The sequence below is a fragment of the Gasterosteus aculeatus genome, chromosome 21, assembly GCF_964276395.1.
Source record: "Gasterosteus aculeatus chromosome 21, fGasAcu3.hap1.1, whole genome shotgun sequence".
In the NCBI taxonomy this organism is placed as follows: Eukaryota; Metazoa; Chordata; class Actinopteri; order Perciformes; family Gasterosteidae; genus Gasterosteus; species Gasterosteus aculeatus.
The window spans coordinates 10043993-10071008 of NC_135708.1; the positions used below are offsets into that span (position 1 = coordinate 10043993).

The following is a 27016-nucleotide window of genomic DNA, read 5'->3' on the forward strand; positions in this document are numbered from 1 at the left end:
ACAGGTGTTCCTGGACTGGAATATTCCCCCCAATTTTGTACAAAAATGACAAAATATTTCGCACAATATTTCACTTACCAAATAAGAAACAAAATACCAACAATTATTTAATGTTTATTTAGCTGGAAAATGCAGTATATATTAGTACAGTAACTTTTATCTGTAGTCCCTGTGCTGCGCAGAAAATAACATAATTTATATATGAAAAGACAACTTTTATGCTTGTGTCCATTTGCCTTCCCATAAATACACACCGTATGTAGGATTTTTGTCATTCTGATTCCATGAATTGCAACTGAAAAACCTGTTTCTCTCTGTCTCTGGCCTCTAGGCAGGACGGGTACTGAACTACAGCAACGGCCTCATCCTCTTCCTTTTTCTGCTCACTTTCACCACGGCTACCATCATGCAATGCTTCCTCCTCAGTGTCTTCTTCAACCAGGCCAACCTGGCAGCAGCCTGCTGTGGCATCATTTACTTTGCCCTTTACCTCCCGCACATCTTCTGCTTTGCCTGGCAAGACCACATCACCAAGGACATGAAGATCTTGGCGGTGGGTTTCACATCTCAGCATCTCCCTCTTTAAAGGGAACATGCTTTGTTGAAAAAATAGAGTATTTGACCAATTTCATCTTTTGCACAGGATTTACCTGCATGAAATCTTCAATTCTTGACTTGTTGGCGTGTATTATCAGTTAGAGGAAGCAACCTTTTCCTTTTTTTGTGTTTTTACCACATGTCATTAAAAACTTAAAACTGTAAATTAGCTGGTGAAAGAACAGGACCTGTATTTAAAAAAAAGATGAGTTGACCAATGCATCTCTTCGCAGAGTCTTCTGTCCCAGGTGGCGTTTGGCTTTGGGACGGAGTACCTGTCGCGGTACGAGGAGCAGGGCCTGGGTCTGCAGTGGGACAACATCCAGACCAGTCCTCTGGAGGGGGACGAGTTCTCCTTCCTCACCTCCATCTGCATGATGGGCCTGGACACTGTGCTGTACGCTGTGCTGGCCTGGTACCTGGACAATGTCTTCCCTGGTCAGTGTAAAAGGGAGAGGTTTTCGTCCCATTTGATTTATTTACTGTAGCTCATGTATTGCATTGTTTCATCACAGGCCAATATGGAATTGGGCGACCATTTTACTTCCCCCTCTTGCCCTGTTATTGGCTCAACAGTGTGGCTCCCGCTTCAGGTAAGCTTACTGGCTCAACATTTTCACTGCTCACGTGCTGTGCATCATAAAATAGGTATGCTTAGGGAGTGTTATCCAATAATGTACTGATCTCAGTCAGTTTTTAAATTCTTTATTTTGTGGCCAAAGACAACAACAAACTGCCGATCGATAAAAAATGCTTTGATAACCTGAGAAACAAAGACGAAGGAGAGCCGCAGAAACAACAAGAGGAAGAGGAGGAAGAGGAGGAAGAGGGGGATGACGAAAACCAAGATCAAGAGAAAACTGTGACTTTGGAAGAGACGCCGTCATGTGATCACCAGGATCAGGGTGAGGGACTGGAGGAGAACCAGAACAAAGGCGGTGTGTACAGAGTTTGTTGAATTCATACTCAAAACAGTTTTTTTCAGTGTAACTTCCTGTAAGTGCTGCATTTAAAATTTAATCCCAGGATTTAATACGTACACAGTTCTGTCTCAACTGTGTTATTGCACAATACAGAAGCATTTTGCTGCCTAACAGCATCTCGGCTTACTTCTGAGATCTGAAAAAGCCATTCCAGCATTCTTCTATTCATAATGTATAAACTAACGTTAATATATTATGCGGATGTAGTACTTCTCCGATGTTAATACTTGATCTAAATTGGGATTGAAGCCATGTCTGTATTTGCTCTGACCTGCCCCCACGGCCACCCTGTGTCGTTGTGTGGGAATCCAGTGTCCTTGTGTGTGTTTGCACTTGCTGGTTTGCGATGCTGAGTTAATAAGTGATTCAAGCTGTTACATTAAATGTTATGGCTTTACAGTCCTCTGATCTCATGTGTCTTTTATCAATATTGTGGTTAAAAAATGTGATGTTTATTTTTACCTTGAAACATTGATCTGATTGAAACCTTTTGCAAAAAGATTTGTGGTCGGTTACCTGGTTGTCTTTGTGCAGGTCAGCCGTTCTTTGAAGCAGAGCCAGCTGACCTGCTGAAGGGCGTCTGTATCCAGAACCTGGTCAAGGTGTTCGGCTCCAGCTCCACGCCGGCCGTGGATGGCCTTACCATGAACTTTTATGAGAGCCAGATTACTGCGCTTCTGGGCCAAAATGGTGCCGGAAAGACCACCACCATGTATGTCCCACAGACGCATACTCGCATACAACAACAATTAAGTAGTCACCACCATTTCTCTCTTTCTGTCTCCTCTTCCTAGGTCCATCTTGACCGGTATGTTCCCTCCCACCTCGGGGACAGCCACCATCTATGCCAAGGACATCCGCACGGATATGGACAACATCCGTCAGTCCCTGGGAATGTGCCCTCAATACAACACCCTTTTTCAGCAGTGTGTAACTCTCCCCCCAGTGTGATAAGAACATGCTTGCTGTATTGTTTGTGTCGTATGTACAATTTCATAGGTATGACCATATTACTATTTGCACCTCTTTGTTTTTTTTTTCTTTCAGTATGACTGTAGCAGAACATATCCTCTTCTACTCGTTGTTGAAAGGCCGTCCGATAGCAGAGGCCCAGCAGGAGGTGGAGAACATGCTGCAGGATATGGGGCTTCCACACAAGAGAGATGAACTGACCCAGAACCTCTCAGGTATGCAAGAAGGCTTCTTTGCCCCCCGTTTTCAAATATATGTACAAATGTATCCCTGTTCACTACCACAGTCCATTGTGTTGTTCTAATTCAGGGGGCATGCAGAGGAAGTTATCAGTTGCTTTAGCATTTGTTGGCGGGGCCAAGGTGGTGATCCTGGATGAGCCCACTTCAGGGGTGGACCCCTACTCCAGGCGCTCCATTTGGGACCTGCTGCTCAAATACCGTGAAGGTACGACTGATCATTGATGGCTAAAAGAAGGTATAGAACACAAATGTTGTAGTGTTGTAGATGTCCTGGACCCTCAGATACACAAGTCTTACAAAAAACAGTTAGACGGCAAATGTGTTATAAGTCGACGTGCACACCATCCAACTGTTAAAAATAGGTTGCAGCTTATACATTTATTGTGTTATTTGTATTATCTAAAACATCCAACCATTGCATACAATGGTGAATCTGTAATAATGCCCAAACAAGTGAGGTCAGCTATATATAAGTATATTTGGCAGGAAAACGGGTATTTAAGTGTGACTATTAGATAGTAGGATGTTTGATATTCTTACCTCGTTTTTATGAAGTTTGTAGGTTACAAAGCAATTAGAAGAATCTGTTGTGATAATACTTATAAACAAAGTAGCAATGTAGCTTTTCTTGCTTTATTACATGCGATGTAGAAGTGAGATGATAAACACGCTGTGTGACAGATGTGCGTAATCAGGCAAAAAATAATTCAATCTGGGTCCACTATCGAAACACGTCCGTCTCAACCTGATCTCTAAAAATGATCCAAACTTAATCTGTTTTATAAAAAAAATTAAAACTTAATTGAGATAACAATGTGCATTGTCCAAAGTCAGAATCATCAAACATCTCTCCTTCTTTCCCGTTTTTCGCCCATTCCTCATCGGCCCCCTCGGCCTCCCGTTGCAGGGCGCACAGTGATCATGTCCACCCACCACATGGATGAAGCTGACCTGCTTAGTGACAGAGTGGCGATCATCTCACAGGGCCGCCTCCACTGCTGCGGTTCCCCCATCTTCCTCAAGAACTGTTTCGGCGCTGGCTTCTACCTCACTCTTGTACGAAGAATGAAAGACAATACACCAAAGGTGGGAATTGTAGCCTTGTATGTGTGTGTGTGTGTGTGTGTGTGTGTGTGTGTGTGTGTGTGTGTGAGTGCGTTTGGCTTTAAATGGTGCAGAGTGGTACCTTTCGAAGTGAATTAAAAAAATGAGGTATAAGTGTTATTTTCTACACTGCCACAATTACATTTTTGTCTGCCTAGAATTGTTCACGATTCTAGAAAAACAGTAGTACATGCATATTATTGTTTAAGATAACATCTTGTCCTGCAGGCCAGCTGTGATCGTACAGATGATTGCTCCTGTAATTGTTCAAAGTGTTCAAAGTTTAAAGTGGACCAAGAAGAGAAGCAGCCTCAAGACAGACAGATGGATGGTAGGTTTAATTGATATGTTATTTTAATTTCTTAGAGCAGTGTGTTATGCTAACTTCATATCAATCTGCTTAAACTTTTAGTCGGAGTATGAAGCCTTTGTCTCTTTTGCACTGGTGTGTAGTCGTTCTACTTAGTGTAGCTGCTGTTGTCACACCAAGAAACATCCCACTGACTGCACCCAATGTATACTGTAGACCTTTTCAGATATTCTGTTTTATGCATCTTTTTACTAACACTGTGGTGCGTCCAACTTAACATTTTCAGTGCAAGAGAAGTAAAGGACAAGCATTAAGATATTAAGATAAACAATCGAAGCCATTATTATATGATGTTGAAGTTAAGAAAAATCATTTCCTACCCGTGGTCTCCAGGTAACATAGAAAGCATCACAGCCCTGATCCACCATCACGTGCCACAGGCTCTTCTCATCGAGGCCATCGGCCAGGAGCTGACTTACTTGCTGCCAAACCAGAACTTCCAGCCCAGGGCCTACGCAAGCCTCTTCAGGGAGCTGGAGGAAACCCTAGTGGACCTTGGGCTCAGCAGCTTTGGTGTCTCCGACACATCGCTGGAGGAGGTCCGTGGAAATAATAAAAAATGAAATGGGAGCAACTGTAGCAATTATAGGACTGCTTGTATTTAACAACTACACGTAGTTGTAATTCCTTAGGAAAATCAAAACAATATATATTTATGTTGATCATTTGTAGTCCCAGGGATAAAATAGTGAGGCAACGGATCAAACGGCCCTGACTAAGACAGTCGATTATTTATGGTAGAAGTACAGACACTTCAGACATATCTGTTCATCTTGGATCCTGAAAATAAAAATAAGCTGTCTGTGTAGATTTTCCTGAAGGTCACCGCGGATGGCAACTCAACTAACAGGAAATGCATACCAGGTAAAATACACTAACAAGTTTCCTTTCTCGTCCTGCTAATTTTGTCTGTTCAGTTTTAGCTCCCGTAGCCCTTTAATGTGAACTACATCCTGTGTTTTCCATTCTGTAACTTTTTTAGACCAGAAATCATTGCGTCAGATCTGGCGAACTAGTCTTTGTGGATTCAACACAGTGACCGTTGATATGGAGCCACCAAAAGGTGACATGCAGCTTTCAGCTGACAGCTCTGGACAAATGTTGCTTTTGTGGGGAAAACGATTTCTCTCATTTAAAATAGTTTACAGATGACTATGTATGATAAAATGAAACCATTCAACCTCCATGTGCATTAGATAAGAAGAGCGATTCCGCTCACTAAGTCTATGAATGAGACAGTGAATATGAGGCTACAGCCAGCTGCTGGTTAGCTTCATAGTGCTCTCCCTAATCCCAATCCCTAAAGTTGTTGTTGAATGGATTTAAACTCAATATAACAAGATCAAGTCTAGCTTTTAGTTCCTTGTTTCCTGGTTCTTTAGTCTAAGCTTAGATAATCGGCTGCTGGCACTAGCTTCATATCTATTGTAAAAATAGATCGATCTTTCCATCCAACCCACAGCAAACTTCCTGAGATGTCAAACATTTGCTTCAAACATTCTTTAATTCTTTCCTCAAAACCTGTTTGGCCAACAGTGTAATGCAGTTATAGGTTCCATTCATCGTCAGTATATATACATTGTTCCAGAGCTTTCACTGGCACGCTAGTAACACAATAGGATGATGAACTCCATCCCTGAGGCTAGAAGAACACAGCTAGTAAACGCTTTTTGATCACAGCTCAAAGAAGACGTGCTTGGTTTGCCGGCTGGCCTCTTTAATACAGCATGCACACAAGTGAGACTTTGCAACCTGACTTGAGAGCTATATTCCAGAGACAGATGGGGCTTTGCAAACCAATGGCAACGGCCCGTGTGGCGTCCCAGAAGGCACTGCAGGCAGGGGATCCCACCAGGTCAGAGGGCTGTGTCTCACCATCAAACAGTTCTTCGCTCTGCTGATCAAGCGGTTGCATCACGCAACGCGCTCCTACAAAGACTTCTTTGCCCAGGTGACCTTACCACAGTTAATCAAACCACACTCTGATGCAGCACTCTCAGTAATCTTAATTGTGTTTTATATTTTAGGGGTTGCTTTGTGCAATGTTGGAAATTGACCAGAATTAGATTAAATGCTGGTAATGGGGTATGAACAGAGTTTCTTGCCGTATTATATTGCAATTCAGTTTGAGTTGATATCCAACTATTACCAGAGCCTTCACCTTAAATAGAGTTATATTGTTGTTAGGTTTTTAAACGGCAGTTATGTAACTGTTGTTGGTAGATTGTGCTGCCAGCCAGTTTCGTTTTCCTGGCGCTGACCTTCACGCTGATCGTTCCACCTTTTGGAGAGTATCAAAGTCTCACCCTCAGTCCCTGGATGTACGGGAGACAGTACACCTTCTTCAGGTAGAGATGATCTACAAGATTTCACATAGCACTATTCAATTTTAATTAGATCATTTTACTATTTTATATTAAAGTATACACAAATGTTTCCATATATATATATTGTCCTATTGTCCGTTGCAGTAATGAGCGTCCCATGGATCCTCAGATGAGATACTTTGGGGAAGTGCTGTTGGATAAGCCTGGCTTTGGGACTCGTTGCATGGTCGATGAACCCATGGAGTGAGTGCTCTTGCCAAATTTCAGAAAACTTTTTACCCAGACTGTTATTTGCGCTGTCTTGTTCAACCATATCAGTTTGTTTTCTCCCACTGGCAGAGATTTCCCATGTAACAACATTACCACGGAGTGGGAGATGCCCCTAGTAAATCCTGCCCTTATAGATATGCTGGCCGGCCCAAAATGGAACCTCCTCCAACCCTCTCCAGACTGTCAGTGCAGTACACCCAGGAAACTCACCATGCTCCCTGTGTGTCCTGCAGGAGCTGGGGGTTTGCCACCTCCACAGGTAGGTGGTTGGCTCACTAATGTTGAAAACAGCCTGTAAATGTACACACACACACACACACCTTGTTAACTGTGCATTGGCCTCTGTATCTGAAATCACACATTTGGGGGTCCACTGTTGCGGATGACTTTCTCGTATTAAATATAGACTGTGGGTCATTTTGTGTATTAGAGGATCCAGTCAACAGGAGATGTTCTCATGGACCTAACAGGCAGAAACATCTCTGACTACCTAGTGAAGACCTACCCCAGCCTCATCCGAACAAGGTATGAGATTCTGTGCACCAATTTAAAAGAAACAATTACTCTCTTGTCCAAAAAGGTGAAAATTCAATGCAAACTGAGATACTTTATCTAAAATCATTGATTTACTTGGATTCTGTCCTCTATTTTGATCTAAACTCTAGAATGTTGCGAAAATCCTATTTGAATGAAACGGAATAACTACATTTGTAATACATAAAAAGTATTACAAGATTATACAAGATGTGTACATGAGTAACAAAAAAGTGCATGTTGTTCATGTGAAAGTTTAAACATTTTTCTTAAATTGAAATAAATCTCTTGCAGCTTGAAGAGCAAATATTGGGTGAACGAACAAAGGTAATTTTTCTTTCATTTCATAACTTATTTTTGTTGGTTCACAATTATGTCCAAATAAGGATATCTTATGAGCATTTTGAAGTACAGTACCAGTCAAAGATGTATTACATGGAGGATAAGTTATGCGTAGTGGTACAGTTCTCCCTCCGCTGGTTGTTATGGTCTAGTACATCTTTGGCTTGAATGGCGGTTTTTACCAGGGTTTTCTCTGTGATGTCCAGGTACGGAGGTATATCGGTGGGAGGACAGCTTCCTCTTTTAGAGCTGCAGCCAAAGACCATCCAGGATGTAGCAGCACAGCTGGGACAACTGCTCAATATTACTGGGGTATGGCGTTAAAATGCAAACTTCGTCACCTGTCGTCTCTGTGATTTATTTTTGTAATTGGGCCTTCAATTGTTGGTTGCAGGGCAATTGCTCCAAACAAACCCTGAAAGACGTAGGGACATTCCTCAGGTACATGGAGACTCAAGACAGTGTCAAGGTCCGTCCAATAAAGCCTCACCATCAGGATAAAACCTTCAACACTGTGATCCATCTACATCATTTACTGTTTATCATTTCCTCACAAGTGAATGCTACACCTAATATGTCACACGTGTAAGTTATTACACTCTACATTAATCTTTTGACAGGTTTGGTACAACAATAAGGGCTGGCATGCCATGGTTTCTTTCATGAACGTCGCTAACAACGCCATCCTCCGTGCAAACCTGCCCAAACGAGCTAACCTGGACGAATATGGAATAACTGCCATTAACCATCCTCTCAACCTCACCAAAGAGCAGCTGTCTGAGATCACTATGTGAGTGACCAATGGCGTGTCACGTATCTATAATTACATTTCTTAACAAGGAGTAGTAGCGTCACCAATGTGTGACACTATCTGCTCCTAGTGATCCAGTCAGCTTTTTCAAAGTGTTCCTCTGTGCTTTCCCCAGCCTGACTACCTCAGTGGATGCAGTGGTGGCCATCTGTGTCATCTTTGCCATGTCCTTCGTTCCTGCCAGCTTTGTCCTCTATTTGATTCAGGAGAGGGTCACCCAGGCCAAACACCTGCAGTTTGTCAGTGGCGTCAGTCCATTGGTTTACTGGATGGCCAACTTTCTCTGGGACATGGTACAGTAACCCTATTTCATGAAATGATCATGTTTATTAGAACAACACAGGTAGCGACAGCCAAATGTCAATGGGGTTCCTGCTCTACATGAGTATTGTTTTTATTGTTGTTTCTCCAGTTGAATTACTCCATCAGTGCAGCTATGGTCGTGGAAATATTCATCTTTTTTGATAAGAAGTGCTACACCTCTCCAACCAACCTCCAACCACTTATTTCCCTGCTAATGCTTTATGGGTACGTTTTTTTCTTTCTAAAGTTCCAACTGTAATTTTATTTAATCTAAAAATATTTATATATACAATGAAGCTAAATAAAATGATCCATTCCTTGCTTTTGAATTCACACCGCCGATAAACGTTGCAGTAACTAAGAAATGTGAGAATACTGCATATGTTGACCAAATATGCAGTATTCTCATATTGTTGTCATGTAGAAAAGGAACATAATTAAATGTCTGTTAGCTCCAGCATTTTCTTCTGTTAGATTTATTGGGTTTGATCCATTTGGAATAACAACAAAATTACAATCAAATGATCTCTCCATTTAAATGAAATTTTAAGCCAAATGCTTGAATTGATTGCACAAGAACTGGCAGATTTTTGGAATGAGGTAATACAACATTTATTAAACTTTCTCTTCCCACAATGCTCAGTGTTTTGGTTCAGTGCCAGTTTGCAAAAAAAAGTGTGTCTAGTATATCACTTTGTAGTGAATCAATGGTGTCGGATATTGTGTCATTTATTGTGTCTAACCGATGCTCATTTGGATCTATTTTTCTTGTAGGTGGTCTGTGACACCCATGATGTACCCCATGTCCTTCATATTCAGTGTCCCCAGCACAGCCTACGTCTCTTTGTCATGTATCAACCTCTTCATTGGCATCAACAGCAGTGCCATCACCTTCATACTGGACCTTTTTGAGAGCACCACAGTAAGACCATTGGTTTTGTCTCTGTAAATCTCCCATACATCGTCCATAACCAATATAATCCTGATTTGGATTTCTGTCCAGGCTCTGTACAAGCTCAACCAGCTGTTAAAGACTTTGCTGCTCATCTTCCCTCATTACTGCCTGGGCCGAGGTCTCATAGACATGGCCATGAACCAGGCTGTCACCGATATCTATGCTCGCTTTGGTAAGTAGACGCGGCTACTTTTACACCTCAGATACCAGCCTCCAACTGCCCGCCGCCATCCCAACACATTGGATGAATGTTAGGTCCCTGGTTGCATTGGAAATCAGATGCTTACGCGTGCAATAAAGGGCCGAGCCAACCGCAGAGCTCAGTCAAAGCTCCACTTTTGATCCAAACGCTCTATGACAGATTTAATAAAAAGAAGAAAATACTTCCCGGAAGGTTAAAGGACTGAATATGAAATACTACAATTCAATTCCAATCACTGATTTGGACTATTATAACCTTATCAAGCGGATGCGTGACTGAAAAGTAAATGTGTTCACAGGTGAGGACTACAGTCCAGATCCCTACAACTGGGATTATATTGGGAAAAACCTCTTCTGCATGGCTGTGCAGGGATTTGTATATTTCATGCTTAACATTTTGTTCCAGTATCGATTCTTCATGTATCACTGGTAAGTTCTTGAGTTAAGAAAAAATAATGCTAAATGCCCTTGCGTATCGCTGTGTGTAATAAAATTCCCAGATAACCCATTCTAAATTTAATGGGACTGCTTCGTAGACTGAGTCGGAGTAGATTCACAGAATTTTAACCTTTCTATTGGCAGGATATCGGATCGCCCAAAGCCTCCTATTTTTGAAGAAGATCTCGATGTGGCGGAGGAAAGAGAACGACTCTATAGAAGGGAAAAAACAAATGACATTCTACGTGCACGAGACCTTTCCAAGGTGATGCGTGTTCAACGGCATGTTTAAATGGATGATCAAAAACATACTCACAATCAAAAACATATTTTCATTTTTGTTTTCATCTTGCCCTGCTAGACGTACTCGGGAACAATCACCCCTGCAGTGGACCGAATCTGTGTCGCAGTATCTCCTGGAGAGGTTTGTGTGGTAAAACTCATGCAATTTACCCCACAGACAAAGCACTGCATTCTTCATCCATCATGTTTTCTCTTAACCCTCGGCAGTGCTTTGGTCTCCTGGGGATGAATGGAGCAGGGAAGACGACAACATTTAAAATGTTGACGGGAGACATTAATGTCACGTCAGGAGAGGCCTCAGTAGCTGGTCACAGGTAAGTAATACATCAAGTAATAGTAACTAACAAACATGTTCTCACTGTTTACCACAAGTGTTTCCCCCTAAATCGTCAGCATTCTATCCAACATCCTGGACGTCCACCAGAACATGGGATACTGCCCACAGTTTGACGCTATTGATGAGCTGCTGACAGGTAGAGAACATCTGCACCTCTACGCTCGCCTCCGTGGAGTTCCTGAGTTGGAGATCAGCCGGGTGAGATGCAGTTTTTTACTCTTTAAACTGGACCTAACAGTTGTACAGAGCTTTCTGAAATGTGATGTAGTGTATGTGTAGTTTGTCTGTAAAACTGCACAAGCCTCCACAAGCCTAACTTCACCATTGAACACTCCTTGTGATTATGTAAATAGGAAAAGAAAGAGCAATTTAATGAAGTGATACATTTATTTGCATTGCAAGCAGAATAAAGTAGCAAATTCTGAAAAGGCTGAAAACATATTCAGCCTTTTAAAGAGAGGGGCATATTGAGGCAGTGAAGCAGCAATATAATTTAAATTATTCCAAAATGTGGACATAGAAGAGATTCTAGCAATCATTTTAATCAGCAGCAGTCAGTTCCGATATAAACCCTGTTTATTTCTAACTACATAGTGTCATCTCCATCTATAAACAACTGATTGGACCTAATTATAACAGGGGGCACTAACAGTATCCTCCTCCTGCTCAGGTTGCAGAGTGGGCCATCCAGAAGCTGGGGCTGTCAGAGTATGCAGCACAAAGCGCCGGGACCTACAGTGGAGGCAACAGAAGGAAACTCTCCACAGCCATCGCCATGATAGGCTGCCCCGCACTGGTGCTGCTGGTGAGAGGCACGCTCGTGGATTCGTAGTGTTGTGTGTAAAATAAGTGTAGGGAGCCGTTAAATCTTTGGCTAACTGTATTAGCTCAACATAGCATTACACTGAGTAGGTTCTGCATGTCAGTAGAATAGTACCATCGCATTAACGGATTGAACTAGGGATTCAGGATGGGGAACGGTGAGAGAAAGATGCTAGAGGTCTCTGTGTGTTGGTTAATGGGTTGGTTGCTACTGTTACCGTGTGCTAGGATGAGCCCACCACAGGTATGGACCCTCTCTCCAGACGTTTCCTGTGGAACTCCATCATGAGTGTTATCCAGGATCGACGAGCTGTGGTCCTCACCTCACACAGGTAAACTACCTGCTGTGGGTGTTTGGCGGTGTATGTTCATCCATATCTTCAAGCTCTAATTTTGCCACCTGTTTTGACAGTATGGAGGAATGTGAGGCGCTGTGTACCCGCTTAGCAATTATGGTAAATGGATCCTTTAAGTGTTTGGGGACCATTCAGCATCTTAAGTACAAGTAAGTCATTTATCATCCCATGTCGCGTATCAAATTTCAAAATATATATACCTTCCTGTAACATTCATGCAACAATTAAATATACGTTAAATCTGTCTCACATGACTGTTAACGTAGATTTGGTGATGGCTACGTGGTGACCATGAAGATCAGAGCAGCTAAACCCGGCTGTGCCCCAGATCTGAACCCTGCTGAAGCCTTCATGGAGAGCAACTTCCCAGGCTGCATCCAGAGAGAGAAGCACTACAACACCCTGCAGTACAAGATCTCCTCCTCCTCCCTGGGGAGGATCTTTCAAATGGTCCTGGCTAACAAAGAGAAGCTCAAGATAGAGGACTATTCAGTCACACAGACGACCCTTGACCAGGTAAATGAGTAGTAAAACATGAGAAATTATGAATGGAAATGTAACATCCCTCTGTGCTCAAGGATCTACTGATAAACAAATACTTTAAATAGGCCTAGAGTAAATAACTGAAGAAATTATTTTAGTTTCAGAAAGTATATAATACAAAAGTCATAAAATAACATAAAAAGTCATAGTATTTCATACAAAATGTCATAACAAAAAAAAGTTTTAGCATAGCTTGGTCCTAATGTTTCAATGTACTTGTAGGTTTTTGTGAATTTCGCCAAGCAACAGTCAAGAGAGGATGACAACATCGTGTTGCATCCAAAAGCTGCCGGAGCACAGCGATACATTGAAGAAACGCGCTTCAAGTCTTTGAAGAAGTGAAGTTCTCTCAATGAGCCCAACCGGACGTCTTCCTTTGGCTTACGTTTCATTTTAGAAGCCGCTCTGTTTAAAGAATGCGCCCGACGCATGTGTGCTTTCAAGGGCTGTAACTTAGTTGGCAGAACTTTTCAAATGCAACAAACAGGAACCTAAAAACACAGAGGATGGACCACTTTTGTCACCTGCATCGATCTTTGCCGTCTCTGTTAATTGGTCGCGTGTTGTTGGGCTTCTGAATGCAGCCCTGTAAATGAGTCATGACACATGATGTGATGATTTCACCTTTGGCAAAGCTTTGCTCTTCCAGGAAATGGAATTAGTGGGCTTTGTATTTGGAAAGTGTGGAGCATTTCTGTGCCTGCTGTATGTTCCACGTTCTGCTCACCTTGTAGGCCTTGCAAACTAAATGAAACTGCTTGAGATTCACCACAAGGACCATGACTTTGATTGACGGTCTGTCAAAAGAGTGATATTTGGTGGTTTCAACGGGAATGGGAAGAAGGCACAGGTCCTGTGTGCTTTTTGCTTCAGATGCCAAGCATGATAATCTTTTTTTGCCTTCTGTAGATAGATGTAATAAATACGCGGAGAAGCAAAGCCTTAGCACTTTATTGAGATAACATTATAATTCTTACAAAGACTTTCTGCTAGTGCAATAAAACTTATGGTCTTTACATGGTCCTCTTGCTGCTATGGAACAATTGTAATATTGTGTGATATTTTTTCCACCAATGTCTGTTCAGGCTTTGCGCTTTATTACAGTACATACGTGCTTAACTTTGGTAAACTATCTGCATTCACCAGCACCTGGAATCATAAGAGGAACGCACCAAAGTGATGTTCCTTAGAGGATCACCATGTCAAATAAAGTAACATTTCTTCATAAGATGTTTTTTCCCCAGACATTCTGTTCGATTGGTTTTACAGGATAATTGCTTGAGATTACTCACATTCTCATCTGTACAAAACACCGTTTGACAGTTAAATAAAAACCTGAGATATGACAGAAAGTGCCAGACAAGCACTGATAGCAATTATCACTGACCATTTAAAAAGCCCTCGATACATTGACAGAAGTTTCACTTTTCCACTTTCCTCTGAAAATAATCTTAGATTTACGGTGGACAAGCTTATATTTGCATTATTAAATGTTGGCTTTGTCAGCTTAACCTAAAAGCAATGTCTCTAATGACATTTTACATTTCTATCTGCTTGTTTGCTTGGATAGGCACTTTAATACAAGCTAGTGGATGTGTTATCTTTTGCACTTGAAAAGCAATCAACGACCTGTGAGTTGGTGAAGTTTAGAATGTTTGAATAAGTGTTGCTAAAAAGATGAAGTCCTGAAGGAGACAAATATATTAAAAAAAGTTAAGTCATAAACACAGACTCTCGAAGAAACTGAAACCCATCAAATAAAAAACCCAAACATCTATCTTTAAATAATTATAACTATATTGCTAGGATATTATCACTCCAATTTGCACTGCTTTCGGTTCATAGATAAACAAAAACTTTCAAAATGCTGACCTCAGCAGCAGCAAACCTCTTTGTTTTAGTGAAAAGCACACACGGTATGTAATATACCCACGGTATTTGCTGCAATAGTTCATGTTTTGATCTCTGTCAGAGAATCAGGGGGATAATAGCCATCCGCAGCGTGGGATAGTCCTTGAACTCTCTGCTGTAGGCCCTGTGCTTCCCTTTGGCCCAGATGGTCATCTGAATGAACCCCAATAACGTATAAAATGCCACTAGAATACAAACCATTGAAGTATTAGAACAAACACTTTCGGTGCAGTAAGTGGATTCATATCTAGGGACCGTAATGTGCTGTACATACCTGGCAGACACTGGGTCATAATGGAAAAGCCCACCCAAGCGCCCAGCTATATCAAATAGGCAGACAGAGAAGTAAACACACAAATATGGTCGACATTAAGTTCCATGACGAATTAAAATACAGTACATTACCTCATATGAGTAGTTGGGACAAGATACAAAGATGAATAGCCATGTAAAGGGGTTCTTTGTTGGCTCAGGAAACCGTCTGCTCCTGGATCCTGAGAATGCGTTACGGTGAAAAATGTATGATTAAAAGAATAATTACACTTTCATTTTGTTTCCAGTTTTATATCTTATAACAATTACACTTTATTGTAGGCACACGTGTGATCCATGTTACCACTCGGGGTTTCTCAAAACAGTGTTAACATGGAGTACTGAGCAAATGATTTTTATCAAACAGCATCTACACTGACCTGGTGAATTGTGCAAAAGAACCAAATAACAACTCACCCTCCCCTCTGAGATTATTAAGAGTCAAGTGAATGGAGAAGTTCCCCAGCTCACACATCTGGATCACAAATAAGCATTTCACACCTTACTGTCAGATATCCATGTGTGCTTGGTCTAAGTTGGTCCAGAGTGAAAACGTACCACGAATATGACTAATGCATAGTTGATTTGTAGTTCCCCATATGCTGTGAAGAGAGAAGAGTGGTGTTGATAAGCTGCAAAAATAGTTTGTGTGCGTGTATATTTGTGTGACTTACATGGCGGTGTGTAAAGAGGATGGTTGATATAGTAGGCCAACCAAGCTGAGAAACCCCAGTAATAGACACAATTCTGAAGAGGACGCAAACAGGGGAATACATGATCATGAAAAACCAATAATTACACGGTTTACAATGAACTTGTCAGCTGAAATTGAAAAGTGCTTGCTTTGATTCGATGTCTGTTTTTTACTAAGACTAACAATAGAAGACCTATAGTAATTATCCTTGCCAGGACAATGCACTGTTGTAAGTGGCGTCCTGTATCAGAGGCTGAAATCAGCAGCACAACAGCTTGCGTGCGGCAGAGAAAAGGGAGTTTATATATCAGGAAGAGTTGAACGCGTCATCAGAGGCTCATCTTTTCAAGGGTAGTTCTGTCCTCACCCTGACGATTGTCCTGAGAGGCATGGTCCCGTGGGAGAAACGATGCACAAATATAGTCTCTATCAACCTCTTCACGTAGTGGAAGCTGTGACAGGCAAAGGCTATTCTGAGAGAAAGAGAGAGGTGAGGATGAGTATGGTTTATGTAGCAGATTTCAAACTTGAAATTAGAAAATATTTAATATAAATGATCAAGACAAGTGGGTTGCTGCTGCAACAAAACCTTTGTGATTCAGCAAAGAACATGCACCCTACTGCAAATGATAGAAAACAATTGAATACTATAAACGCACACCTGCAGCTTTACAATATTGAGAATAATTGTGTAAATGACTAATCATAGAGTAAAAGATGGAAATAAATAGGTCCACTTGAAAATAATACACTCTTTCGCCATTTGAGAATGAGGTGAGAAATTTAACGGCACTTTCATGTGTGTATGAAAAACATTAAGCTCCATCAAGTGGCCAATTGGGATAATGTACCAGACTAGTTGTCTTTCTGCTTTACTTTTCAAACACACAAAGATGGAAACTCACAGCCTGTAAAATAGTCAGTGTCTCATTTTTCCACTGACCTGACAACAGGATGAGGACTGGAGGTAAAGGCATAATTGTGTGAGTAAATGTACGGTACTCGAAAATAGAAGAGGAGGTAGATGAGAAGTGGCCCAATGCACTCGGCAAGAAACACCTGGAAACACGAGGAGAGGAAGTCAACACTTTCTACTTTAGTGCTAGTGTGGAGCATTCGTGGAGAAAAACTAAATGATGTCACGCTCTCAATCTCTATACATCCGTACCTTCTGTTGCACTGAACATTTTTAAATATTGACTTTAATATGTCTTGAAACAATGATAAATAACTAAATATATTTGATATACTATATCTTGGCATTACAAACAAGAAACGGCTCACAGAACAAAACTAACCCAAAATGATGTCAGAGGACTTTAAGTATATTGTAGCACCAGACATGTATCTCTTTGTTTTTCAGTACTGTTACAACAGTTCTATCTGGGTGCAATCTCCTTACCACGGTCCAACCCAATTGAGGACCAAGATCTGTGAAGTACATGGTGGCAGTTGTCCCAACAGGTAGATTCTGTAAGACTTCCTCGTCTCGGAGGGATTTTTGATCTAAAGAGGAAGCAGAAATATGCATTGTCAAAAATATGTAGGTTTTAAATTCAACGTTAACAGATATTGACCATAAATAGTTCTGCTACCCAGTGGAAACTGAATTTCATCAGGACTGTATGTATTGAAGTGGTCGTTCATGGTGGTTTATACTCACACGTTCTCACAAGTTTGGCAAGTCATTTAATATTGTGCCAAGATTTATTGTTTTTGTAACGTGTAATCAGTTTTTCTGCTCCGGTTCTTTGTAGCTGCAGCTCACACCGTCACAGCCACTGATAATATATTTAACTAATTGGATGACATTTTTAGAATACCATCATGGGGGAACTGGCCCAGATGGCTTTTAACCACAGTCTGTGCTTTGTATAGACAAGATAACCTTCATAGTCCTTTCAGAGCCCTGCACCATTGTACGTCATCGTAGGTCTTTTCACATACTCAATGTGTGCATTTGCCTTTACTTTATTAATCAGGCTAAAATGAATGGAAACAGTATGATCATTAAGCAGTCTACCTTTGAAAGTGTAAAGTGAGGCAGAACAGGCAGTGGTTCCCCGCTGAACTTTTTAAGGCTTTCATTCCACTGAGTCAAGGTCAATACAAATGTTATTGGACATGGACTGGTTGATTTTCTTTCAAAATCTGACATTCAATTCATCGATTGATAACCTTCAGATTGTTTCAAGATGTTATATATTAGGCCAGAGACCACATTGTATGCACTATCCAGTTATTTTCAGTAACTTTTTTACTGGTCGTGCATTTCTCTTCAGAACTATTCTGCACAGGTGTACGAAGCTGAACATATCTCATTATGCCACAAAATGTCATGCGACAAAATAGACACGACAAGTTGTCAACAAAATCCCTGAATCATGTTGCTGAACTACATTTTGGCTACAACAGCACATTGTAGTCACATTCGCACAGAATTGTGATAATCTGCCGAAACCAGTAAAAGCATACAAACAAATCTTTACTGTACAAAAAGAGCAGCAAGTTAAACACGTCGCCTTTTCATTTTGTGCAAAGCATCAAACACCTGTTTTTTTTAAGTATTTGTGGCTGGCTGATGAAGTTTAAATTGTTGCTAATTATTGCAATCTGGAGCAACATTCCCAAGTGATGCTTCAATGGTGTTTATGCGACAGTATCATCAACAAATAAAGTAAATGAGCAACTTACTGGCATCAAGCATCAGGGCCTGTCTAGCTGGATACCAGCGAGGATCTGAGCGGATCAAACACCCCCTCCACACACACACACACACACACACACACACACACACACACACACACACACACACACACACACACACACACACACACACACACACACACACACACACACACACACACACACACACACACACACACACACACACACACACACACACACACACGGGTTGGATAAAGCTGGCATTGCACACAGATTTTTGGCCTCGAGCCCAATAATAATTAATCAGAATAATGTTGAGCTCTGCTGCTCTGATGGAATCTGATGGCCTCAGGCTCAGCAAACATTTGGTGACATTACTGCCCAGAAACACACACACACTAAACTAAACTAAGCAATAGTTTTTAAAAAGACCTCCTCTTTGGTGATGTCCATCCATCCATCCATCCATTGTCAAACCGCTTATCCTGCACACAGGGTCGCGGGGGGGCTGGAGTCCATCCCAGCCAACTTCGGGCGATAGACAGGGTACATCCTGGATTGGTCGCCAGCCAATCGCAGGGCTACACAGAGACACACAACCATTCACGCTCACATTCACACATCTACGGGCAATTTAGAGTCACCAGTCAACCTGATCCCCAGAGCATGTCTTTGGACTGTGGGAGGAAGCCGGAGAACCCGGAGAGAACCCACGCAGACACGGGGAGAACATGCAGACTCCACACAGAAAGGCCACTGGGTGGAATCGAACCCAGGACCTTCTTGCTGTGAGGCAACGGTGCTAACCACCATGCCACCGTGCCGCCCTCTTTGGTGATGTGGTATTATATATATTGCAAGATGATGCACTCAATATCCTGGAAAGTTTGTTGTTTGATATTGCACATAACTCTAAACTACAACTTTAACATGCTTCTTAGATATAACTAACAAACAAACAATACAACAATAATACATGAATTAAAATTTATATGATATTGACCTAACTTATAAAATCTGGTTAGTTTTATACAAGTTCATCAGGGAAGTAAGATATTTTATTGTTGCTATTGGGGATCAAGAAAAAAAACAACGGCAGAAAACCCCCCTGAAAAATATACAATAGACGCAGAAACTATTGACGAACACTCACATGCTTTGTGAAAGAGGCTCTTGATGTCTCTTATTGTTGACCGGGGATCCACCTGAATGCGATAACAGATATTGAGTTAGAACCTTTGTTGTGTTGTCCCCAAAAGTTTACAATCATTACAAACTCTGTGTGTAGCCAACAACTATTGCATCCCAAATTGTTTTATTCAGAATTCTAGTGGAGACCAAAAGTTTTCCAACAATACCACAAAAGTCACATTTATTTGAAATGTTGTAAGAAAACATTGATCAGGGGATGGAAAATGTAATTTAATATAAATATAATATGCCTTGTTAAGAGTTGCAAGTTGATACAAAATTGATATTGTTGTAAATTATCTCTCCAACCTTTAGGGTACCTCATAAGAAAAAGAACGTAAAAGTTGCAATGTGTAAGCATACCTTATCTAAAAAACAAAGCTGCTCTTTGGTCTTGGCATCCAGGATCTTCACCTAAAGAAAACACAGGATTCACCTCTTTTGTAAAGCACAACAGGTAGTAGAGGCTTCAGATCCGTTTACTGGAAATTCAGAATGTGGTAAATTCTATGATGATCTGTATACTGTGCATGCCACCTCGGTAACAAAGCCACAGGCAGATAAAAGCTTGAGGTGCCTTCAATCTGCTTTCAGAATCAGTTGTAAACATTGTGCCTATCCATTACAGGAAGGTTGGAAGTATGTGTATCTATATAAATGAGTATTTCAACCTACATATTGACTGTTTTTCAGGCTGCTTCTCTTGCGACAGCAAGCAAGCAGGATTTAAAATAAAATCATAAACCTTTTGAAATATAATATGAACCATAGGAAGTACATTTGATTACCCACTAAAGTAGTTACAGTAATCTCGATATGAATAATGTGGCTGTTTGAGTGTGGAAGAAGAAAAGGATTTGTGTTGTCCTGCTGCTCTTTTACGCACATCTTTTTCATCTTAATTAGACCCTGACAGTGGTGATGTACAGCATATGCAAGGAGGATGCTGGTTGGCGGTGCACAATTTGCCCTGAAAGCACTCCATACTGTGCAGCTCAGCAGAGCTGTCCTAGCTAAATTGGTTCCCTAACTGGACAGTGTAATAACCCGCTAATGGATACCTAAAGATTTGCTGAGTGCACAGTTGAGAAAAAGAGAATGAGGATCGGAGAGAAGGAGCTCTATACGATCAGCTGTTTGCATTGCAAATAACACAAATTTGGCAAGTAATTTAATCTTGTGCAAAGATTTATTTTACAATATTCACTCACTTCACTATTTCTTGATTCTGAACAACCCCTGCCATGCAATTATAGATTCAAAATATAAGTGTGGGATCTTTTCACCCTTCACAGTATGTGTTCATGCTTTTACCAGATCAGAACATGGCATGCTGACGTTTCAATAAATGGCCTCCTCGGAGACGGGTTGCTTTCAATCCTCTAACCTTCCCCAAAGCATTCTGTATGCACATGTTGATGTATCTGTGTGTTCCGGAGGTGTCATTAGGGCTGTGCGTTGTGCACTTGGTTGTTCCGTGCCCTTGTAAATCTCATTATCTGACGCCCCTGTCCCCCCTTGGGAACTCAGGGCACCGTTGACAGCATAGAACAGCACAGGTCACACAGAACGAAGAGCCTTTGCTTTGCTTGTGAGGGTGATTTTTAAATGTTAAATGTTAAACCTTCTTGCTTGTTGAAAAGTTTGATGAGAGCATAAGACATGAATGGCATCCATTCAGTAGGATCAGGCTTTGGAAACAAAAATCTTTTACTCTCACAATATAAATATTTGCCACTTTTGCATGCAGGCCTTTTGTGACATTTAATGAGAGCATGGCACACATCCCAGAGAATGGTGTAAATGGACTTTAATTCAAAGGCCTGTTGCACAGAGTGTCTTGTATACTTCTTCCATAATAGGCTGCTCGCCTTGCAAGACAAGACAACAGATACTGTATATCTTGAAAAGGCATCTGAACGGAGGAATCGCTGTAATATCGTTAAAAGTAACAATGTTCGCTTCTCAGTCTAGGTGTCCCTCTATGTGTTGTCCTCAATGTCTGATCAGATCAGAGTTAGCATGTGTGAGCATATCAATTGCACAGGTATTGCACATGCACCATGTAAAAATCACCAAGTTGAACATTGTTGGCTAAAACCCCCGTAAGCAATAATGCAACCGTAAAAACGATTTCCCAAATCCGCTTGTTCTCTAGCAAATATTGCTCACAGTGACTGTCATGCTTGAGGGAGGCCTTGTAAAGCAGAGCAAGCAAACACTTTAAGCATCCTATCAGAAAGTGGCAATTAAAAGTTTCTGTTCATTTGAATGCATTCTGCGGCACACTTACCTCAAAAAAGGTGGTCCGACTCATGGCAGTGGATTGATGCACAGGGTAAAAAATGACCCGAAACATCAGTACGCGAACAAAACATACATCCACACACAGACACTTATTCCTCACACAGATACAGGAGTCGTTCCTCTCCCATCAAGGACAATCCCTGGACTGACCCCTTATTCCTCCCACCCTCATTCTCTCTCTCTCTCTCTCTCTCTCTCTCTCTCTCTCTCTCAGAGATAGTGCTGGGACACTAGAGGCACTCCAGGAACGCTGTACACGCTCTCCCTGTCTCTCCTGCTGCTTCCTCCTATCTTCCTGCTTGTATCTTTGCAAAAAAGCCCTTGGCAGAGTCCGACTCAGCACAAGGAAGCAGATACTTCCCTGAAATTGAGGCAGCTGAGAAGTGAAAGAACCATAGACGATAACTTACATCAGATGGCACAAACGTTTTTGTCACACAACAGACCACATCATAGTTTAATTTCATCTTCACCGCATGTTATCTAACTCCTGTCATTTCAGATCCTCCCACATCATCAGCTCGTTGCCCCCACCTGGTTCTCCTTGCCCTCACCTGAAGCACATCCCCTCATCAGCCACTCACTATTAAAGGCCGTCACATTTGTTTGTTCCCTGCCAGATTGTCTTGTGTGCATGTCAAGTTTTCCAGCGTTTTTCTGATTACCAATATCCCGTCCTGACCTAGCCTGCCTTCTCTTGACCACGAACTCTTCGCCTGCGCCCTTTCTGGATATGTTTGCCTGTCGGATTGCCATCCTGTTTCTGAACCCTGCCTGTCCCCGTTTACGGATTTCCTGCCTGCCCTTCTGGATTTGTTTGCCCATTGGACTGCTATCCCGGTTTTTACCCTGCCCGTATCAGTAAAGAACTTTTGATTGTATTCTGCCTCGGAGTTGTGCTTTTGGGTCCCTATACCTGTAATCATTACAGTTTTACTTCTTTCCGGGAACAAATCTTAAGGAACTCAAAGTGCACAAACACAAGTATAGTAAATCCGATTCAATGTTTAAATCCATTCACAAAATGAAAAAAAGCTAAATAAAAAACATTTATCATGTATGCCATGGTAGTCACCTAAAATCTGAAATTCACCATCACTATGAACCCTACAACAGCATTATTTAGTACTCCGTTGTTCCTTTAAAGTGCAAAGCACTTGTCTTTAGCACACCTGTATATGGTCTTTCTATTTTATGTTTTCTGCAAAACTGTCTTTGCAAAATGTGAGCGATGGGGAAAAAGCCTGCTTGTGCTTTTTGTATCCAGGAGAATATTACACTTGCCGCTTAATGCAATATTTTGAATAAATGTATTGTTTGTACTAAATAAAATAAAATGTTAGATTTGCCTCCTACAACTTCACTTGGGATGGATACATAACTGAGAACTCACGTCAATGTAAATTTAGTGCGTTTAACTTAAGAAAGGGACCAGTTTTATCAGCCTAATGCTTGAAGCCTGGCAACAGTTTGATTCTTACGGGGAAACTACGTTTGAGTGTCTGTTGTAAACAGCTAAAACCAGGTTGAGCCTGTTTTGAAGGAGAGTTTATGAGCATGTGGCTTCATATTTGATGCATTTAGAGCCAAGAAATAAGTAAAGTCCCTCAAATGACTGAAATATGAATTATTGAAGCTGCTTTCTTTGAGACAAAGTGCCATTTTCCGCTGTCATCCACAGACTTTGTGAAAAACTGTCTTCAAGTTTTATTTCATGTTTTCATTACCTGAGGTTTCTTTTTAGCCGACTTTGTCCTTGAGTCTTTCACATATGCTTGCTCATCTGAGTTTTTCCTCTACTTCAAAAGTGGATTCATACCATGAAAATCAAGTTGAGCATGAACGCAGTCTGTTGTTGTGCTGCCTGAGTGAACTTTATTTAATTTAAAGGGTAGCTGGATGGAACCCCGAAGGCCTCAGCCAAATGTACACCAGGATAGTGTGAATCAATGAGACTCAGAGACAGACAACAAGGAGTCATGCGTAGGTGCATCAGGTATTCACAACGTCAGGATGGTCTGTGTGACGTGTGTATGTGCGAGAGAGGGAGGACCCACCTAATCCAGGTCAGAACCCCTTACGTCAACTAACGGGAGCTTTCTGTTGTTTTGAAACATGACAAATTACTTGAATTAATATCTGGACGTACAATAAAATGATGCACACAGTTTACTGAAATATAGCAGATTTGTAATGACAGATGTATTAATCAAAGAAAGTGGATGTGTTTTACACACATATAAAGCTTTTGCGACTGTTAAGGATTTAAGTAGAAGAGCACACCTAGTGGGGGTGTGCTGATGTGATAGAATTGTAGTTTGTTATTAGATATTAGTTATTGTAATTGTAATATGAATTAAACACAATTCCAAGACATTTAAGTTATTTAATTGCTGTACACATGATATCTTGTCACAATGTAACGTTTAAACCTGGGGAAGGGGCTTTCCTGTTCGATTTCTTCAACCTTTTCTCCCCAAAGAGTTTTTTTTGGGAGTTTTGTCTGCTGTCAGGTAGATTATGAGTAAAAGGATTGAGGACAGCCCTGCGGGGCAAATATTTTGATTATTGGACCAGAAAGAAGAATTAACCATAATGTTTAAAATGTGATGAACTGTGATGATTGAAGATGTGTTGTTATTAAAGTGTACCAGCTATTAGGTGACAATATTAACGCATGCTGTGTTATGTTTACATGAAGAGGCTTTAAGCGTTCATTAGATGTATTGTAATATTATGTGAATAGAGCTTGTTCAGGGCTATATTGCTTCTGTTGGCTATTACATTTTTCATAATTTTTAAACACGAGTCGAGCCAGTTGGTTCTTTTGACTCTTATCCTACGGACGGGGGGAATAAAGAAAGGAGCTGAGCCTCTGTTTTGCTGTTAGACCCCACACAAAAAAGCTATTAATGACAGTAAAATTAGGTGATTTCCAGGTTCCAGGAGTGATTTTAAAAAAAATGGTGATTCTTTCTACGTTTTAAACACTGGAGAGGTTTCACAACATCATCAGGTCAAATGTTTCCTTCAATGTCAAAGTATCTGAACAATGAATGTTTCAGAAGATGAGTATTAATGTTTTCGATGCCTGACCTTTCCTCCAGCATCCCAGTCATTTTAACTTGCACACCAGAAATATCAACGTGGAGCAGGCAGCCCATCATGAAGCCTGCGGAGCACATTAGGCTTCCCAGAGGATGAAACATTTCCATTTCACATTCCATGTGCATTCTTCGCAAGGTTTGAAACTGTCAGTAAAATCCATACTGTGCTAGAGGTTAACTCCAGGTACACAAGCTATTGGATACACCTCAACCTTCAAACGTGCTCACAGGTTCCCACCCTATGGGACACTGTCCTCTGCTGGTCAGTATGACCAGTATCTTTGATTATCCAAATCAAAATCACATTCAGAATCAGCTTTATTGGCCCTTCATGGCTTTAGGCGTACAGGGAATTTGACCATGTTGTATCCTCTGCTCTCCACATATTATTATACACATTATATCCTTATTGACTACTGACATATATCCAATTTGCCATCAAAAGCTTGAGCCACTGAGCAAATGACCATGTGCTGGGTTTCTTAAATCTTTAAAATGGAGGCACCAGACTAGTGCAATCTGCAGGGTAACGTGTGATGCTGTCTGGCAGGATGTCTCCTTCCACTTTCCTTGCAGAGAAGTAAGGCCGGGCAGGAAGAATTTGTCGGGAAAGTGCACACAGGACATACTTATCTGTTAGCCCCTGACGTTAAATATGGGTTAAACTGTTGCGATGCTCGAAGAAATGTATGTGGTGTGTGTGTGTGTGTGTGTGCGCGCATTGATGTTTACGTTTCAGATATTACAGATTGGGAACCTTCAAGTGTTTAACATTTATTTCCCAATAGTTCATGAAGGTACCTCTCAAATCCTCAAGCAGTGCAACAGCACCTGGATTCACTACGATGGAGACTGTATCAAATGAGGGACTTAATTTCTCAATGGACCTTCAAATATGCACAACCAATACACTTAAAATAAAAACCCTGATTCAGCACGGACGTGGAACTATTGCCATGGCAGGCAAAGCAAAGCTTTAAGAGACAAAGTATTGCTTTTGACTATTAATTCTACAGCAAAGGAATGCTGAAATAGAGTTTAGGATGCAACATCACACCTTCGCATCCACATCATCCCCTCCTCTCCCCTCCCGTAATAATTATAGTTGTACAGGTTTAAATTTGCGGAAACTTTAATAATTAGAAATCAGTAATTCATTCCTTAACTGCATTGCAGTCACCCACTTTGTGATTGGGGGGCCCAACAGCCGTTCTCCCACCTGGTCCCCATGTGAGGCATGCGATGGAATACAAATGAGCCCAGTAGTTGCCATGGCTTATGTTTAACAGTCTGCATCGCATTAAAACTGGGCCAAGCTTTAAGTAATTCATTTGAAAATTTATTGTCCGACAATTTAGCTGTTCAACCTCTTCACACTGCAGTCCGCTGCAAATTGCAATCTATAAAGTAATCTACAGTAGAGAGACTATATATTAGTCTCTTACGGTCCACTGCACATTGTTTGATTGTGTCTTAAGTACAAATGGGGTTTCTCCAGTAGGGGGAGATGGTAAACTAGCAGGAGCCAGTACAGGTGTCCTGCAGAATCACTTATTGGAAAGATCTTAAATTGCTCTTTCATGTATATCTGTTTGATCATCTTTCATTAAGTATGTAGCTTGCAAGGGCGACTTCTCTGCCAATCTTCTTCTCTTCTCCTTCTCAATTTTGATTGAAGTGTAATGTCTGCAGCAGGTGAAAGAGAATGTTATCAAATTTATGTCATGAAGATATTTCACCATTGCGAGACAAAAAAAAGTCCACTTTGTCTGCTATGAACCGTCGAGAATATATAATATATATTGACTAATATTTTAGAAGAGAAGAGGGTAATAAATAAAACAAGATAGAATTCTAAACAATGACATAAATCAGACCATTATGCCTTGTTTGAATCAATGTTGTGCTCACGATTACTGGCTGTCTTAGAAGGAATGTGACATGTGAGTATACGAATAAAGATGCGTTGCTGTGAAGTACACAGTAAACATTCCAGTTCTGACTCCATTATTCCATA

The 27016-nt window shown here is 41.1% G+C and overlaps 2 protein-coding genes across 16 annotated transcripts in view; one reads left to right on the plus strand and one right to left on the minus strand.

The window, feature by feature from the left end:
* The window catches only part of abca4a (ATP-binding cassette, sub-family A (ABC1), member 4a), a 29214-nt gene extending 15174 nt beyond the window's left edge, over nt 1-14040 (plus strand). For 2 of the 9 annotated variants that reach the window (XM_078095629.1, XM_078095630.1), the window contains exons 16-51: nt 332-553; nt 831-1035; nt 1113-1190; nt 1320-1535; nt 2115-2292; nt 2375-2506; nt 2628-2767; nt 2862-2999; nt 3702-3880; nt 4127-4229; nt 4602-4807; nt 5078-5132; nt 5251-5331; nt 6044-6219; nt 6492-6616; nt 6740-6838; nt 6914-7124; nt 7296-7390; nt 7694-7726; nt 7948-8053; nt 8136-8210; nt 8362-8531; nt 8668-8845; nt 8965-9080; nt 9630-9777; nt 9859-9982; nt 10311-10440; nt 10594-10714; nt 10811-10873; nt 10960-11066; nt 11146-11287; nt 11760-11894; nt 12140-12243; nt 12324-12416; nt 12534-12783; nt 13033-14040. In XM_078095629.1, the coding sequence (XP_077951755.1) occupies nt 332-553; nt 831-1035; nt 1113-1190; nt 1320-1535; nt 2115-2292; nt 2375-2506; nt 2628-2767; nt 2862-2999; nt 3702-3880; nt 4127-4229; nt 4602-4807; nt 5078-5132; nt 5251-5331; nt 6044-6219; nt 6492-6616; nt 6740-6838; nt 6914-7124; nt 7296-7390; nt 7694-7726; nt 7948-8053; nt 8136-8210; nt 8362-8531; nt 8668-8845; nt 8965-9080; nt 9630-9777; nt 9859-9982; nt 10311-10440; nt 10594-10714; nt 10811-10873; nt 10960-11066; nt 11146-11287; nt 11760-11894; nt 12140-12243; nt 12324-12416; nt 12534-12783; nt 13033-13152 (4854 nt within the window). In that variant the 3' untranslated portion in view covers nt 13153-14040. The remainder of the gene's footprint in view (nt 1-331; nt 554-830; nt 1036-1112; nt 1191-1319; nt 1536-2114; nt 2293-2374; nt 2507-2627; nt 2768-2861; nt 3000-3701; nt 3881-4126; nt 4230-4601; nt 4808-5077; nt 5133-5250; nt 5332-6043; nt 6220-6491; nt 6617-6739; nt 6839-6913; nt 7125-7295; nt 7391-7693; nt 7727-7947; nt 8054-8135; nt 8211-8361; nt 8532-8667; nt 8846-8964; nt 9081-9629; nt 9778-9858; nt 9983-10310; nt 10441-10593; nt 10715-10810; nt 10874-10959; nt 11067-11145; nt 11288-11759; nt 11895-12139; nt 12244-12323; nt 12417-12533; nt 12784-13032) is intronic. The other 7 variants (XM_040167202.2, XM_078095631.1, XM_078095632.1 and 4 more) reach the window with 7 other exon arrangements.
* tecrl2a (trans-2,3-enoyl-CoA reductase-like 2a) lies at nt 13748-22392 on the minus strand. 7 transcript variants are annotated; one of them, XM_040167272.2, is made up of 13 exons: nt 22303-22392; nt 19949-19999; nt 19548-19599; nt 18422-18486; nt 17130-17233; nt 16671-16786; nt 16095-16200; nt 15708-15780; nt 15592-15635; nt 15451-15508; nt 15127-15215; nt 14996-15041; nt 13748-14906 (listed from the first exon to the last, which is right to left on the minus strand). In XM_040167272.2, coding segments are annotated over exons 3-13 (831 nt in total). In that variant the 5' UTR covers nt 19550-19599; nt 19949-19999; nt 22303-22392; the 3' UTR covers nt 13748-14778. The 7 variants fall into 7 exon arrangements, with proteins under 7 accessions (XP_040023206.2, XP_040023205.2, XP_040023203.2 ...); XM_040167271.2 differs by having other exon boundaries at nt 21879-22365; XM_040167269.2 differs by having other exon boundaries at nt 18422-18466; nt 22303-22359.
* Nucleotides 22393-27016: the final 4624 nt, after the last annotated feature.

Excerpts from the sequence above, each read along its gene's own strand:
- tecrl2a (XM_040167269.2), bottom strand. The coding sequence starts at position 22,359 with ATGAAATTAAACTATGATGTGGTCTGTTGTGTGACAAAAACGTTTGTG. Across the intron at positions 18,467-19,547 it reads GAGCCTCTTTCACAAAGCAT|ATCCTCGCTGGTATCCAGCT; the intron begins GTGAGTGTTCGT and ends TGATCCGCTCAG. Across the intron at positions 16,787-17,129 it reads CTCAATTGGGTTGGACCGTG|GTGTTTCTTGCCGAGTGCAT; the intron begins GTAAGGAGATTG and ends TCGTGTTTCCAG.